We start from the raw sequence: 16,741 nt of genomic DNA, 5'->3' as shown, positions 1-16,741 counted from the left end.
ATAATTTTCACGTTATACGGTCTGCTACTTACGTTTATCATGCTGTCATGTCATACCATACCAGTTTTGGAATATGTCATGCCAAGAAAACCACCGCAAGAGCAGCAAGACCATGAAGTTTATATCATGACGCGTGTGACATAAATGTCATTATTTTCCTGTTAATACGTCACTTATGCTCGTCATACAGCCATGTTATGCTATACCAATTTTTGTGTCAATACCATTATTGAAACAGCCACGAGAGCTAAAAGTCATAGGCGGCTTGACAGATAGATAGATAGATAGATAGATAGATAGATAGATAGATAGATAGATAGATAGATAGATAGATAGATAGATAGATAGATAGATAGATAGATAGATAGATAGATAGATAGATAGATAGATAGATCAAAGACACCGAATTTCGCTAAGCAATGCTTCGCATTTAAAAATTGGATGCATTCGTCACGTAATTATAGCAAATAATTTACCGCCCAGTTCTACAAAGACGCACGTGGTTTATTTTTTCAGAAAAGCGTTACTACGATTAAACAAGTGGGCTGGAGGTGTGTTTGCGGGAAGAAAGAGGGGTTGGCGTCTGTGATTGGCTGCTGCTGACGATGCAGAAAGGGGATAGTGGCTGTTAAGAACCTTATTTCCTCCGAGTAGTAGGACGGGCCGTATTGTCATTTGTGAAAAACGTACGTTTGCTTGACAGCTGGTTAGCGCAACAAAAAGAAATTTTCAGCAAAATCTTGTCTTGTCATCTGATAAGTTAATGTGGCACAAGTGTAGTTTATGTACAAGAAATAAAATATTCTATTGGCTCTTGAATGTTTTCATCAATAGGGCCCCATGAACTGTAGATCTTTAACGCTCCCCCATTCATAGAAAAAGGGAAGAATTATGAACTTTGTATATAGGATTGCACCAGCAGTCGGTCTGCACTGCTTATGAAATCCTGCTATAATGGATCGTTAAGGTAGTTAGGAATAATGAAAAAATAAGTATGTAACGAAATAATAGTTACCTTTGCGTTGGACAAGGTAACGGCCCGCGTGAGTTCATCAACGGCAGAGTTGTTATCCGTCAGTTTAATTTGCACATCACAGTACTGACCCCGAACTTGCACTATTCCGTCCGTGTCTCGCTCCACCGTCTCAATACACTCGTCGTAAGCCCCGAGGTCAGCTAGTGTCATCTGGAAAAGGCCGTTTGGGTACTTCGCTGTAGCGTCCACCACTGCTTAGAGGGAGGCACAAGAAAACAAAAATAACGGCAGGTTACCTTTTTCCACATTGTAAAAAACATCTCTCAACTACATGACTTATTTACAAAAATTCCGGCAGTACCACGAGAAAAAACTCAACTATGTCTGTACCGTTGCAAACATACAGATATATGCAGTCATGTCACGCCATCATGTCACATGCAGTCATGTCACGACATACATTGGCACATATCAAGCTAGTGAAACAGGTACCATGAGCTTGGCATGTAAATTAGGCTGTACATGACATGCATTGCATGAATTTCATGCTACGGCCTGTCATTTATGCTCTTCACGCAGTCGCGTCAAGCCATAAAAATTTTGGTATATATCAAGCAAATGATCGAAAAGGCCGTGGCGCGCAATGAACGTCACATTGAAATCATACCGCACTTTGACTTGCATAAAATTATTCACATGCTGCGACATACTACTTGCATTTGTGATACCCTCCTTCTGTGCCATACGAATTGAGGTATATATGCACTCAATTAAACGGCCACGAGCGTCCCAAGACCGCGGCATGTAAGCCATGGCATACATGACATCTATGTCATGATTGGCATTTTATGATCGACTGTTAAATATGTTGCAGGCTAACCTAATATCATATGAATTTTGTTACATCTGGTTATAACAAAACGGCTGCAGGCGCATCATGAGCGTTGCATGGGAATCATGCCATTCGGAAAACGCATATCTGATGATTTCCATGTTTGAACTGATCATTTAAGCTTCCATAAAGTCATGTTTGTCCCAAACAAGCGCTCGAAAAAGCGCACGCCTCTGTGTTTTAATGGTTACGCAAAAACCGGGTGCCAGGGGGACTCGAAAAAAGACGGCAAAACTAAGTTACAAGCATCAAAAGACGCCGCACACGCGCCTCTTCTTCCCCTCTCAAGCGCCGCCGCCCAACACCACTTAGACTTTCAAGTCCGGGGGGCTCTCCGCATTCCCAGTGCTGACGACATCACCAACCGCTGGCGGCTGTGGCAGCTGGCTTTCTCGGCGAGTCGTTTTTAGGGAAAGCGGCGAAGCGTGGATGTATTGAGACACGTGCGCAAGTAGTCATTTAGAGGCTTGCTACAGTTGTGTGAATAATGAGTGACAAAAGCATAAACAAAGCTGCATAATAATCTTAGTAAAGTTGTATTTATAGTAAATATCAATTTCCAACGAACACACGCTGAAGTTAAAAGCGCTCGATTTCAATTGATCGAGGACAGGTAGTGTGTTGAGACAGTGTTCACCGCACAGTGATGCCTAACCTAAAGATTTATCCCTACATTTAGGGATTTTCTATTTTTTTGAGGACTTTGGCGTCCTTCAGATTCAATCTCAAGATTTTTATAAGGCTATAAAAATAACCTTACTTGACATAATTAAGGCAATACTAAATGATCACGCTCTTTCAGCTAGAAAGTTTTCATAAAGCTATAACTTTGGCTATTTCATATTTTGCCTGCTTAAGAGTCTCGGTGTTCTGCTGGGCCGAGTAAAAGGTATAATGGTTCTGTAACGCGACAATATTATATGCGAAACGCTGAAAAAAAAGAGACTCTGTCGTCGTAAGAGCTCAAGCATGCACGCTAACAACACTAGCGCCTTTATTGATTGCTGCTCTATGAAACAAACATAATTTTTATTGTAGTGCTTGTAAACATGTGCCAAGTTTCTGTTTACAGCCAGTTTTTGCCGAGTTATGTATCCATGTGAAATAGCTGAACCAGGAGGCTTAGACAGGAACGAAACGAAAGCAGGACTGAAGAATAAGTAATGCGGTACTGGTTCAGTATGGCAGAAACGGCGTGATGAAGATAAACGAGAAGACTGTTGGGGTGTTTTAGTGTGTCCGTCGCGCCCTTCACGTGAGAGAAAAACCTGACAGAATTGTTCTGCTGAACGGGGAGCCGATCGGAAGTACACATTAAAGGCGTGGCTATCAGCCAGTTAAAGGGGGCCCACGCTTATTTACTAAAAAATATTGCGACAGAGATTGCACATGTGAAAACTGAAAATAAATCGCCACTTCACAAGCTGCAAGTACAAGGAAGGAGCTTTTGTAGTTGACCCGAATTTTTGAATCTATAAACGTAAGACTCTACCAGGGCGGCGCTAAGAAACAAGCCACCACCAGTGCCCTCATCGCCACGCTTGCCATAACTGGGTAGTGCAAAGGGAGCCGTCCACAAGCGAGCGTGCATAGGCCCTCCTGTTTCGCAGGTGTTGAGGCATGGCTTTCTGAAGATGAAGCCCCTGGCAAAGTTTTTCGGTTAATCAAACCTCGCTTCAATAAGGTGGGAAAATATCATGAGACTGAACTGCGGTCACCATGCAAAAGATGTTTCAGTCGATTCCACGTGCTACAACTCGTAATTTAGGGGCAAAAGAGCAGCGCATGACATCAATTTCGAGGCAAAAACTCAGACTCGGGTTCTGTACGCGTAAATGCTTTAAATTTAGGCATAGCGATGAAGTGCATACATGAGCAATGTATCTTACAATCAGTGGTACGAAGTTCACTTTTTTCGACACAAATGACCCTGGCAGTTTAACCCTTTGCAGTTTCATTCTCCATCCATCTTTCTTTTTCTGTGCGTTGAACTGTTTGATTACGCATCTCAGAATGTTATCTTGATGATTGTCTTCCATTTGAATATTATGCAAGGGGGGATACATGCACGTCCACTTTCTCGGTGTACAAAAAAATGCAAAACCGAGGCCTCGGAGACAACTCCGGCAATCGTAAAGACCGATGGCGGGAAAATCGTGATTGTGGTCACGACAAAGATTTTTTTATTTACCTGTCCGACGCACGCGTTCGCATTTGCTAGAAAAAAAGTCAGAAGTTTGAGCCTCCAAAGCCTACGTCTGTGATATTGTGTGGTGGCAACCACTTCAGGATATCGGTGGTTACGGCGTCTGCGATGTTCATTGCCTGCGCCATCAGTCTATTGTTGCACGGCGGGCACCGTGGTCAGAACATCTGTTCGGCTTCGTAGTCAAAGTTGCCACGGTTATCCGTCAAGGCTAATCAAATAAATAACAGGAGGTTCATATTATCACCATTTCTCATGGGACCGGCTCGGGAGAAGGCGAGTATATTTCGCTGACCAAACATTTTCGCAACTGCCCGTATCAAGCGATCTCGCCATATTGCTTCGTGAAAGCTATGGAAATCGGTAAAACTGAAGCCCTTCACGCACGTAGCAACGCATAACGTACTGATAGCGTCAGCTAAGGTCTTCCTTCGTAGAAGACGGACCCGTTGCGTCTGCTCAATCGTTTTCGCTTTCGTTCTGGCGAGTGAACCAGCAAGCACTTTATGGCAGTTAGACGATGCGTCTGATTAGAAGAGAGAAATTCATAGATCTTTTTCGCAGTGTTCAATACGCAAATACTCCGAATATTTAGTCCAATCATGCTTTCCCCCGCGCTAGCTGTAACTGGTTGCGTAGCAAACTGTGCAAAGGAGTCGGGCTTTGCTTTACCTAAAACTACGCCGATAGACGGCGCTGCGTGTGTGTGAAACTACAAAGTTTGACGTCTATAGCTACTAGTACCATCTGCGTGTACTTTATGTGCAACTCCACACAACATTTAGAAAAAGCAACACTTTACTAGTAGGTATTATGCACTTTTTTGTTTTAACAAGATTCGGAAGAGATTTGCCAGAGAGCTCACTATCTTAATACTTAGTAAAGGGTCAATAGCCTGAACAGTGATATAAAAAGATAATCTGGGGATTCTTTCTGTTATCTAGAGAATGTAGGGGTTAATCTAGGGATAAAAGGTCATCATAGGTTGGCATCCCTGGCACCTCACCCCCGTATTCACAAACGCTCCTCGACTCGACCCTTCCCTCGAAACGCTCCTTGAGTGGCGTTTTCCCATTCACAAGCCGCCCTTCACTTGAAACGCTTCCTTCACTTGAGAAAATCTCGAGCGTTTCCTCGAGATTGTCAAGGAAGCGATCGAGCTAGCTTGAATAGTCCCTCGAGGGAAGTTTCTGTGCCAACATCGCGTCCATGGCGGAGCCCGTCTCACTTTGACAGCGTTTATCGATCAATTTGGCTGCCACCGCCACGTTCTTTCAACAGTGACGGAGCACGTTCACTACAGAGCTGCCTTGTTAACGCTTCGACAACGGCTACTGTGGCGCCGGGACAGGCGGGCGTGGTGTCAAGCGGAGCGCTCACCAGTGCCTTGATGTGTTGTGTTTTGTGCATGAGCCAGATGATTACCTGCCTATAGGCGTGCCTATACTTGTCGTGCGAGTGATCCAAGACTTACTGCGGATGCCAGTGCTTTCAAGTGTTTCGATGAAGCTTGCACACCACACCATTTCTAGCGTGGCGCGAAAGCTGGACAAACAAGCTGAGAAGAAATGTAATAGCAAACTTTCGATGCGCTGCATTCACCATACTCCTGAGCGGCTTCCTCTCCGGTGAATCTTTGCTACCCTAGCCGAAATATACGACGAAGAACACTTTCGTTAGATGATCGTCTGTATCTACGAGAAAGTAAGTTCTTATTTTTCTTGTTTTTTTTTGTTCATTTTCCCATTGCTCAGGTCAGATCACTATTAGAGACAGTTTAGGAAGAACAAAACACAATGCAGCTGGATCAATAAGTGTGTTGTTGTTGCTTCTACGCGTGAAACATAGCTTCGATATACAGTGTCTATGCAGTTCACAATACCAATGAACAACCACACCCAGCTTTAGAGAATCAAGAAGAGGCTCGTGCTCCGCGTGAAACGTGCACGCACACAAGAATGCATGGAGTGTCTTGTAAAAACGGAACATACGAAATAGAAATACAGCAGATACAATATAAGATGGTTTTTTATGGTTGAACCCCCCCCCCCCAAGAGATATTGCTGTCTACGTCATTGATTCGTGCAATTAGGTTGTCGAATTACATAAACATATGCCTGGTGAGCTCCCCAAGTGCCTGAGCCAAACAGGTGTCAAAATAGGCAAAGCTTAATAACTCAACCATGTCGGTTCTTTAACGCAAGAAATATAATGAATGAGTTCATCCCGAAAATTGTACTAATATTATGTCTTGCCTTTTTTGTGCAGGGGCCAGGCTGCTGACGGAAAAACACAGAGGAAAGGTTTCCTAAAACGTGCCGTATTCGCAATGCATTGCAGAGTTTGCATGACTGTACACAAAAGGACGAAATCTGCAGTGAATGCGTGTAACTGCACTGCATAAGACACACTATGGTGTCTACTACCTCGAACTTATTTATGATGTCTTAGAATCTCTAAATTTATTTCGACAGTGTGTCAGCTGCATATGCTTCATTATGCCCACTTTGCAGTTGCACGCTTGTGTTGCCACATGGCTCCTCATCAGCGAAATGTAATAAAGGTTTATTTTGCCATTCGCAATTTCTACTTTGTTTATTTTTGAATGCATAATTATCATCATGTTCATCTTTTCAGGATGAAACAGGATCACAAAAACCTCGTCTCTGATTCTACAAGAGAGCGGTTCTACAAAATCAAGCTTGTTTTATATACAGCACCACCACTCCCCTTCCATGAAACTGAGATGGCGTGGTTCCAGCGTGTACACATGCTAATGTTGAAACAATAGCGGATACTTTATTTACAGGGGTTTGACCAGATATATCCGCGATGTCTCCAATACTCTTGAGCATTTTTTACCATTTAGTTGCACTAGTCTTCATTAAATCTGCAAAGTAAAATACTTTGTTTCTTGAAGACACTTTCTTCAAGGTTCAGTGAACCACCACGGCTGTTTTTAAGACAGAACAGCACCAAAAGTCAAAGCGCCTTGAGTTTTATTATTTCAAAAAAAAAAACATCTCCTATAAATTATGTACCGCCGAGGTTTTAGAATGAAGCACCGAAACCACGAATATTTTCAAGAGGTATTCCCGGAAATCATATTCTACAAATAAAAGCCAAAACTTTAGTGCAAAGGTTATTTGTTTATTAACGAATGTGCTTCTGAGCTTGCAGATAGAGGAGGCGGGACAAAAATTTTAAGACGGGGCCGCTGTGTGAACATGGAGACGGAACTACAAAGATTTAAAGGATACGTCTATGCGAATCTGTCATGTTAGAGCATTCACATATGCAGGGCGAAAAGAAGACGGAAAAAATAACTGCCTTCTCAGGCATACTTGGAAATTGAAATGCTAAAATTGAAACACAGAAACACGAACACACATTTTTAACTGACTATATATGCGGCTAATTGAAGAAAACAACTTTAACATGATGTTTTCGCCATTTATTTATTTATTTATTTATTCAATACTGCAGACTCGAGGTCCAAGCAGGGTAGTAATACACATACAGATAAAATAATTGCGAAACGAAACAATAAAGGGCGAAGAAGGTCGTTTGGTAGGTTAGTTCATTCATGACATGTATTAGTAAGACAGTTTGATTCACATATGGTTCTTGGAAAGTACGAATACTTCAGTAGGTCTGTGCGACCAAAATATGGGATCAAGGCTTTTGGGTGGTGGTGTCGGGTGGGCCGGCTACTAAGGGGTGTCAAATACGGGGATGAGTCTAGAGCTATTTTTTTGTTAAAAAGTTGATCAAGGAATTCTAATCTAGCTTTTTGTCTTCGCATCTGCAGTAAGGGAATGTTGTTGGCTAGCATTAAATCTGAGGGTGAGTCTAACTTGGAGTACCTGTTGAATATAAATCTAACAGATTTTCTTTGAATACGCTCAAGAGTGTGTCTATTACGTTTTGTATGAGGATCCCATACTATGCTCGCGTACTCTAGTTTTGGCCGCACAAGGGCTGTGTAAGAAAGTATTTTAACATTCGTGGGAGCACTTTGAAGTTTATGTTTAAGAAGACATAGTTTACGAAAGGCAGATGAACAAACATTATCAATATGGAGATACCAAGATAAGTTGGAAGTGAGTGGCACACCAAGGTATTTGTAGGAGTTTACTTGTTGCAGTGGTGACGACCCTAATATGTATGTATACGATTGTGGATTCTTTTGGCGAGTCACTGGAAGGCATATACATTTGTTCGCGTTGAGACACATTCGCCATTTTTTGCACCATTCATATATAATGCAAAGCCTGTACACAGATCGTTGAAATCGTTAGTGGAACGTATTTCTTTGAACAAAACACAATCGTCTGCAAACAATCTTATTTCTACACTAGGGTGAGTAACATCAACCATATGATTGATATACAATAGAAAAAGCAAAGGGCTTTACACACTGCCCTGTGGTACGCCTGATGTGACCGAAAGACAGTCCGAATATTGGCCCCCTACATCAACGTACTGTTCGTGATTATTTAAATACGCAGAAATCCAACAAGCGAATATTTCGGGTATACCTATTGTTCTAAGTTTGGAAATGAGTTTACTATGGGGAACTTTATCGAAGGCTTTGCAGAAACCTAAAAAGAGCATATCTGTCCTACCGTGTCTATCGATGTTTAATGCAAGAGAGTGAAACAGTGTGATGAGTTGAGTTACGGTGGATAATCTTTTCCGAAAACCATGTTGATAAATGGTTAATATAGAGTGTTCTTCACTATACTTGTTTATATTAGTAGCTATGATGTGTTCAATAATTTTACAACATTGTGAAGTTAGTGAGATTGGACGGTAATTTCCTAGTGCTAAGCGGTACCCCTTTTTAAAGATGGGTACAACGCGGGCTATCCTCCAGTTACTGGGCAGCTGGGAAGACAACAAAGAACAGCGAAAAATAATAGCCCAAAACTTTGCTAGAGATAAAGCATATCGTCGTAGAAATACGTTTGGTATGTTATCAGGACCACAGGATGCCTTAGTTTTTTAAATTTAGCAACATAGACACCACGCCTAGATAAGAAAAAAACAGTGATTCAGCATAAGGAACGGGAAGTTAAAGAAAGTAGTTGAAGAAAGCCAAACGATCACTTTTATTAATTTGCATAGCAGTCTAATTCGAACGCTCAGCCACGAGTGTACCATGCCTACTTTTTAACGCTACCCTGCGTCTCTCATAACCAAATGGTGGTTGTGGGACGTTAAATCCCACATATCAATCAAATCAACGCCACTCTGGTGTAACCTTGAATAGAAGTTGCGAGCATTGTCTTCCGAAATTTCTATTGCATGCAGAGGAACAACTACGAAAGTGCAACGTTGAAATTCGCAGCAAATGAGAAAAATGAACATAGCACAGTCCCCTGAAATCAGGAACTGTTCACGTACTCCCGCTTCGAAAACGAATTCATGTACAAGTAGTCTTTGTCGGAGGTGAATTCTAAAAGCACACCAATATAATGTGATATAAAGTAGAAATTACTCACTCCACCGCGTTACACGTTCGCTGGCTACACTAGTGAGCAGAAGGCTCTCAGCAAAGCGAAAGTAAACAAAGCAACAAACCATATGTTCTGCTTCCTGCCATCACTCATGTAGTTCGTTAGTCACCTCGGCGAAAGCAGGGTCTCAAACACCCACTCAGACACTACCGTAAATATAAACTGCAATTAATAGACGCATACGAGACGAAATAAACTAAGCACGTGGAAACGTTCAGCAGCAGACGAAACGCCATCAGCTGCTGCCTGGGCGCAACTGTTGCCAGATTTGAAGCGGGGGCTTCGCTAACTCTACCGGCTCAAGGCTTACGGAAACCATGCTACCACTCTAAATGCATGTATTTTGCTGTAATGTCAATTTATAAAAAAAGAATGAGTAAGAAAAGCGTTCATTTATTATACAAAGATAGGCATTTCTTAACCACAATTAGGAATACGCTCGTTATCAGGTGCTTTTCTCGGCCTATGCAGTTCACTCAAGTGGAGGGAGCACTTCCGAGGCCTCCCTTGGCGAAGGAAGTGTGGAGGAGCGTTCATGAAATGCAGCGGCTCCTTGAGTGGAGCAGCACGCTCTGCCTTGACTTCTTCAAAACGAGGGGAGCCCTTGAGTGAAGGAGCGTTTTTTAATACGGGCCCTAGTTTCGCTTTCAGGAGACATGTGCTCTCATAGCGGTTGCCGGGCATCATGTTTTTTTGTTGTTGTTTTTTTCAGCGAAGTGACGCTTACCTGTATTGTCGCATTTGCTGTATTTCAAAAGTTTTTAAACGACGAGAAATTTGACTGAAGTGTAAAGAACTCATATTTTGTTTACTTGTATTTTTAGTATATTTAGTACTTACTTTGTCAATATTGAATTGAGTGAAGAGCGGGAAAATGGGTGTTTAGCGATTGCCTGCACTTCCTCTTGCCACTTTGTCAGTGATTCACACCTTGGATCGCGCTTGGTTAGTGTGCCAAGTATGAATACAGAAAAGATAAGACAGTTGATGTGACTCGCAGCGAACGGAAGCTGCCGTAGACCTTGTCGATCAGTCTGACCATGCATTAGACGATGATGGCTGTATTGGGGTGTCACATGTTTTGCGCCGCACTGTGGTTTGTGAGCCCATGAATTTCCAGTTCCGCAAAGATATTCGAGTGACGAGAAAGCACAAAAATTTGGGTTGATTATTTCAGCTGGTATTCATTTTGCATGAGCGCATGAGCAAGTCCAGTTAACTGCATGTGTTACTAGACCAACATAAGTGCAGTACCGCTATACTTACTTGCGCTGACGTGAGCTTATCGGCTACTGACGAAATATGTTTCATGAAAGGCTTAAGTGCATCTAGACTCTGTAGAGACTTTTTTGATCATATTCTTTTGGCACAAACCTATCAAGCTTTCAGGGATGGATGGATGGATGGATGGATATATGTATGTATGTATGTATGTATGTATGTATGTATGTATGTATGTATGTATGTATGTATGTATGTATGTATGTATGTATGTATGTATGTATGTATGTATGTATGTATGTATGTATGTATGTATGTATGTATGTATGTATGTATGTATGTATGTATGTATTGAATGATTGATTTGTGGGGTTTAACGTCCCAAAACCATATGTATGTATGTATGTAAACCGTATGTATGTATGTAGGTATGTATGTATGTATGTATGTATCCGGCTGTGCCCTTTAGATCAGTCGGTGCCTCACGCCATCTAGCCATAAATTTAAGTATTGCCTTTGTGTGTTTCAGGATTGAATTTCACTCGCGCCTAGAATTTAGCCATCATTCAGTTAGCCTCCTCCTGGTTATTTTTACCTGTTTAAAGTCGATTTTGTCTTCACTGTTTCTAAACCACAATGCTTTGAAAAATTTGGCGCCATTATAATCAACTGTAGGGTGGAGCCCCTTACAGAACATTTACAAACGTTCAGCCATTTCCTCCTCCTCTCTACACGCACTAAATACCGTGTCTGTGCCTTCGTATTTTGCTCGGTACGTCTTGGTCTGCAATACTCCCATTCTAGCCTCGAAGAGCAGAGAACTACCCCGAGAATTATCGTAGGTCATTTCCATTGCAATTTCTTGCTTATAAGTTCGGTAGATCTCCAGTGATGATTTCGTCCGCATTTCCATCTTCCACGTGTCCCTCTCTTCTTCCTTCACAATCTTGTTAACCGATGTTTCCTTTTTACTTGGTATTCTGATGTTGTTTAAATACTTGCTTGACAATTTACGAGTTTGTTTCCTTGACGGGACATTGACTGATCAGCGCTCCTAGCGGCCATTGGTGGAAAATCTCGCGTTTTCAATGGGACAAGGTCATTTTTCGACGATAAAAACTTTTAGAGGCGGAAATTCCAAAAATTCTAACGGCACAAGTTCTGGAATGTGTACTGCACCTCATAATAGCAGCATTTTTACATCGAGACTTCCGATTATATTCCCACTAAGAATAAACGTTACACAATGGGACGTCATGAAAGCCACCGAAATCACACCATGTTTTTCGGGACAACAAAGATAGTCTAAAGAAAACTAGGCGAAAACCTGCAAATTGCTCAAAGATCGAAGTAGTTAGAAGACTAAGCTTTGATTTGAACCCGCAACCTTGTTTATGCCTGGCAAAAAATACGTTCTAGAACGAAATTTTCCACAACGCAGTCGCGTCTACCACTCGCGTCTTGCACTATAGTATCTCGATAACGATAACAGAAATCTAATAACTACGCACCTGGCTGGCTTTATGGCCGAGTAAATTGGGCTGTCTAGCTAGTAGCGGGCGCGCCGTCGATTGGCAAGACGCGTGTTCGAGTCTCTGAGAAAAAAATTTCCCTTTCCCTTTTTTATGGTTTTTTTACAGAATTGCTGTCAGTGGTTACTGTGCTCGGCTGCCGTTTTGAAGGAAACGGGTTGTATGGGGACCACGGCTCTAGCAGTTTGAAAAAGGTGAGAATCCTTGACTACTTGGATTTAGGTGCTTGTACGCAGTGGCGCAACTAGGGTGGGGCAAGTTGGGTACAAGTGCCCCGGGCGCCACTCTGACAAGGCAGCAAGCCGAGCCCGCCTAACATGGGCTCGGGAGCTTCCTTGCGGACCCAAGCGGAGCACTATGGCGCCCCGCGTCCCGTGAAAACGTCGCCTCGACAGGGTCAAAAGCAGTGGAAGCATGCAACCACGCTCTTCTTACACTCCCTTTCCCACTTTCGACTCCCCTGGTACCATCTGCGATGCTAGAGACTGCTTTTGCTAGTTGAATATTACTCCTCTCCTTTAGCAAAGGAAACACAATTTTCTGAGAGCATGAGGTTCCTGAGAACCTGTGGCTCATATAAGCATGTAGCTTGTGGCTCCTTGCTTATATTCAAGCCTATGAAAATAAATAGGATAAATAGGTTGATGTAGGCCTGTTTCTACTTACAAGTTTAATCAAGATTGTATACGTGTCTAGGGTTGTAGACAAAATTTTCTTTTTGGGGTTATGTCTCCGCTTTATTTCTTGTGTGGCATTTGTATTTGTGCGTATATACATCTGTTTGTATTTGTGCGTATATACCTATTCACACGTGTAAATATAATGATATTGGCGCGGTGAGAGGTTGAACTTGCTTAACCTCTTTCTAGCTTCGCCACATAACTTATCACTTGAAATGTTCGCTATCTTGTTGTTCGGCTTAAACAACTTTGCTTCTTCAACGTGTATACAACCCTAGTGAAAATCGGAAAGGAAAAGCGCTGTCCATGGTCTTGTTGCTGAAGAGTTGCAATCAAGAAGCTCTTTGCAAACTCATCAGACACGTCAGTCTCTCTGCTTAAGGCGAGCTTTCGTGGGCCGACGTGGGCAGGAAAGAATGAAATGAAAAAGCTAAGTATAGGCTTTCCTGCAACCGTTTATTGTTATCTTTTTAAATCCCACTTCTTCACATACTCGCAATATTACTGAGATTTAACATCCCGAAACTAATATATGATTACGAGAGTTGCCGTATAGTGAAGGGCTCCGCAAATTCAACCTGGAGTTCTTTAACGAACACCTAAATCTAAGTGCACGGGTCTTAATCATTTTCGTCTTCATCGAAATTGCAGACGCCGTAGCCGGGATTTGACCCCGCGACTTTTGGGTTAGCAGTCGAGTGCCATAACCACTGGGCTTCTGCGGTGGGGCATTCGCACTATGCTTTCTTGCATCAAGTTGTGTCACCTCTTCTCATTCTTGTTTGCGTGCTGGTACTTTCACCATGGCAATTTTCCCAATCAGCATGCCTAGGATGGGGTTGAAAATGAGAAATTATGTATCCAAGTAACTTTTGAGAAGGCTTCAGGGGTGTTTGCGTCTTCACGAAGAGAAAGAGGTTCCACGTGTGAACTCATACTCGATCAAGAAATGAACATTTGCATTCCTAGTCCGCCGACAAAGTCGCCTTCTCAGAAATGCTTGCATCACGTGATCATTACGTCGGAGCATACGTTCACTGCCGCGCCCACGTCTCCAGTGATGAACCTCATGCGTAATAGCACTAAAGAGATACAAGAAGCGGAACTGCAATGGCAAATTATCCTATTCTGATCACATACAGGCCCCTATTGATGGGAACTTTGCTTCAACGAGAGATAAATATGCGATAAACTAAAGAATATTTATTATTGGTGTCAAAAAAGGTGTGAACAGCGGTAAGTACTAAAAACTGTATGCTGCGCACCCCCAGTCATCACCATTAATAGGCGTGCATCAGTCCTATTTTGCATAAGTGCACATTTTCATGGCGATGACTGCACGGCACGCACTAGACCATTACTACAGTGCTTGTCGCTCTTCGCGTTCTAGATTTTATGTCCATAGTACCAACGTTCACGTTTCTCGTAATGATCACAAACGCAGTCCATCCGTGCTTTGCCGAAAGCTAGTCATCTTCATATCTTGCACATTCATTTTGTTTTGTTTCCTTGCTTCTGTCAGTGAGCATGTTCGCAATAACATCATCCGCAAGTGTAGTCTGGCTCCAGTCACGTTGAGATTGTTTATATGAGCCCGCCCCGCAGCAATTCTGCGCCGGAATTCACATATGTTCTACTACTGTACAACCGCAAATAATGAGGCTTCGGTGGTTTTTACTTCATGTTACAATTCTTCCCACTGGTACCCTCCCACATGCTCTTCGGATGCGTGCAGCCTTCCAGGGACGGATTGAACAGCTCTGCATGGCACTTGCTCACTGCTCTACTACGATACTCTTCAAAGCAGTGCGCCTCTGGTAGAGTTCTACAAAACGAAAACGCCATCAATAAAACGAAAAACTAAATGCGCATGTGCCTAAACTGTATTCGGCAATCGGACACCTCGCATATGCCGTCAACGAAAACCACGGAGTTAGGCTACATTTGTAGAAAGAGCTGCTGCTGCCGCGCGTGCACGGGGGATCAGTGTTGACTCACTGAAATGCAATCCTGCATCCCTGTTGAGATTTTCGTAGCGAAGATCAATAGGTGTAACCACATTACGCACGGCAATCATGAAATCAGTCACTTCACTGGTCCTCGACCAAGAAGTGGCCAACTGCACGCGTGGTTACGTGTATTGGCGCTTTCTAGTTCGCTATGAGCCATCAAATTTGTGTCAATTATTCAGCATGGAGTCCAAGATGAGATACATTTAGTAAGAGATATTCCACCTCTAAATGTGCTCCACCTCATTGTTATTCTTCTAGTTACTCTAATCTCGTGGTTCGGCTCTACGGTCATTACCTGTCCTAAGTAAATGCAGTCTTTTACAACTTCCAAGGCACAATTACCTATCTCGAAGTGCTGCTCTCCTCCGAGGTTGTTGTACATTACTTTAGTTTTCTGGAGAATACTTTAAGACCTACCTTTCTGCTCTCCTTGTCTAAATCTGTAATCATTAGTTGCAATTCGTTTCCTGGGTCACTGAGACACGACATGTCATTAGTGAGGCGTAGATTACTAAGGTACTCTCCAATAACTCTTATCCCTAACTCTTCTCACTCTAGGTCTCTGACAGTCTCCTGTAAACACGCGGTAAACAGCATTGGGGAGATTGTATCCCCCTGCCTTACAGCCTTCTTGATTGGTATTCTGTGTATTTGTTTGTGAAGCATTATGGTAGCATATGATCCCCTGTGGACTTCTTCCAGGATGTTTATATATGCTTCATCGACGCACTAATTTCGCAGTGTCTACATGACTGCTGATATTTCTACTGAATCGAACGCCTTCTCGGAATTTATGAAGGCTATGTATAATGTTTGGTTGTATTCTGAGCATTTCTCTATTACCTGATTGATAAAATAATCGCGGTCGATTGTTGAGTAGCCTGTTCGAAATCCTGCTTGTTGTTTTGGTTGATATAATTCTAGTATTTCCTTAAATTTGTTAGCAACTACCTTTGTAGATACCTTGTATACGAAGGAAAGCAAGCTGATCGGCCTGTAATTCTGCAAGTCCTTGTCATCTTCTTTCTTATGTATTAAGATGTGAGGGGGTGGAGCACATTTAGAAAGCCCTCTCAAATCATGACAGGCAGATTGCCACTGTCTTTAAAGAGGAAGGTATATAACAGCTGTATCTTGCCGGTACTTAGCTACGGAGCAGAGGCTTGGAGACTTAGAAAGGAGCTCAGTTTACATTGAGGATGACGCAGCGAGCAATTGAAGGAACATGGTAGGTGTAACCTTAAGAGACAAGAAGAGAGCAGATTGGATCAGGAATCAAACCGGAGTTGAGGATATCAGAGTTGAAATCAAGAAGATCTTGATATGGGTCACGCACGTAGCGCGTAGACAGGACAACCACTTGTCATTAAAGGTAACCAAGTGGATTCTCAGGGAAGGCAAGCAGGTAAGTGGAGACAGAAAGCTGGGTGAGCAGATGAGATTAAGAAGTTTGTGGGTATAAAATGGCACCAGCAAGCACAGGACCTAGTTGACTGGTGAAACTCGGGAGAGGAATTTGTCCTGCTGGGGACGTAGTCAGGCTGAAGAAGATGATGATTCGAACACTGCTTTATCTACAATGTAATTAAAGTATCTTTTCACACTCACCCAAAACTGTGCGCGTTCTTCACTGCGCCTGCTTATTCCACGTGAACATGACGTTTCCCGTTAGCGTATATTTAAGATCCCTAACTGACCGG

General features: G+C 42.6%; 1 protein-coding gene across 1 annotated transcript in view; it reads right to left on the bottom strand.

Moving 5' to 3' along the window:
• Positions 1–16,741, bottom strand: part of LOC119161145 (nose resistant to fluoxetine protein 6-like) — a 195,389-nt gene that overhangs the window by 156,317 nt on the left and 22,331 nt on the right. The window contains exon 2 of the mRNA XM_075876715.1: positions 1,016–1,227. Within this exon, the coding sequence (XP_075732830.1) occupies positions 1,016–1,227 (212 nt within the window). The remainder of the gene's footprint in view (positions 1–1,015; positions 1,228–16,741) is intronic.

The sequence above is a fragment of the Rhipicephalus microplus genome, chromosome X, assembly GCF_043290135.1.
Source record: "Rhipicephalus microplus isolate Deutch F79 chromosome X, USDA_Rmic, whole genome shotgun sequence".
In the NCBI taxonomy this organism is placed as follows: domain Eukaryota; kingdom Metazoa; phylum Arthropoda; class Arachnida; order Ixodida; family Ixodidae; genus Rhipicephalus; species Rhipicephalus microplus.
This window is presented reverse-complemented; position numbering and strand designations above follow the sequence as displayed.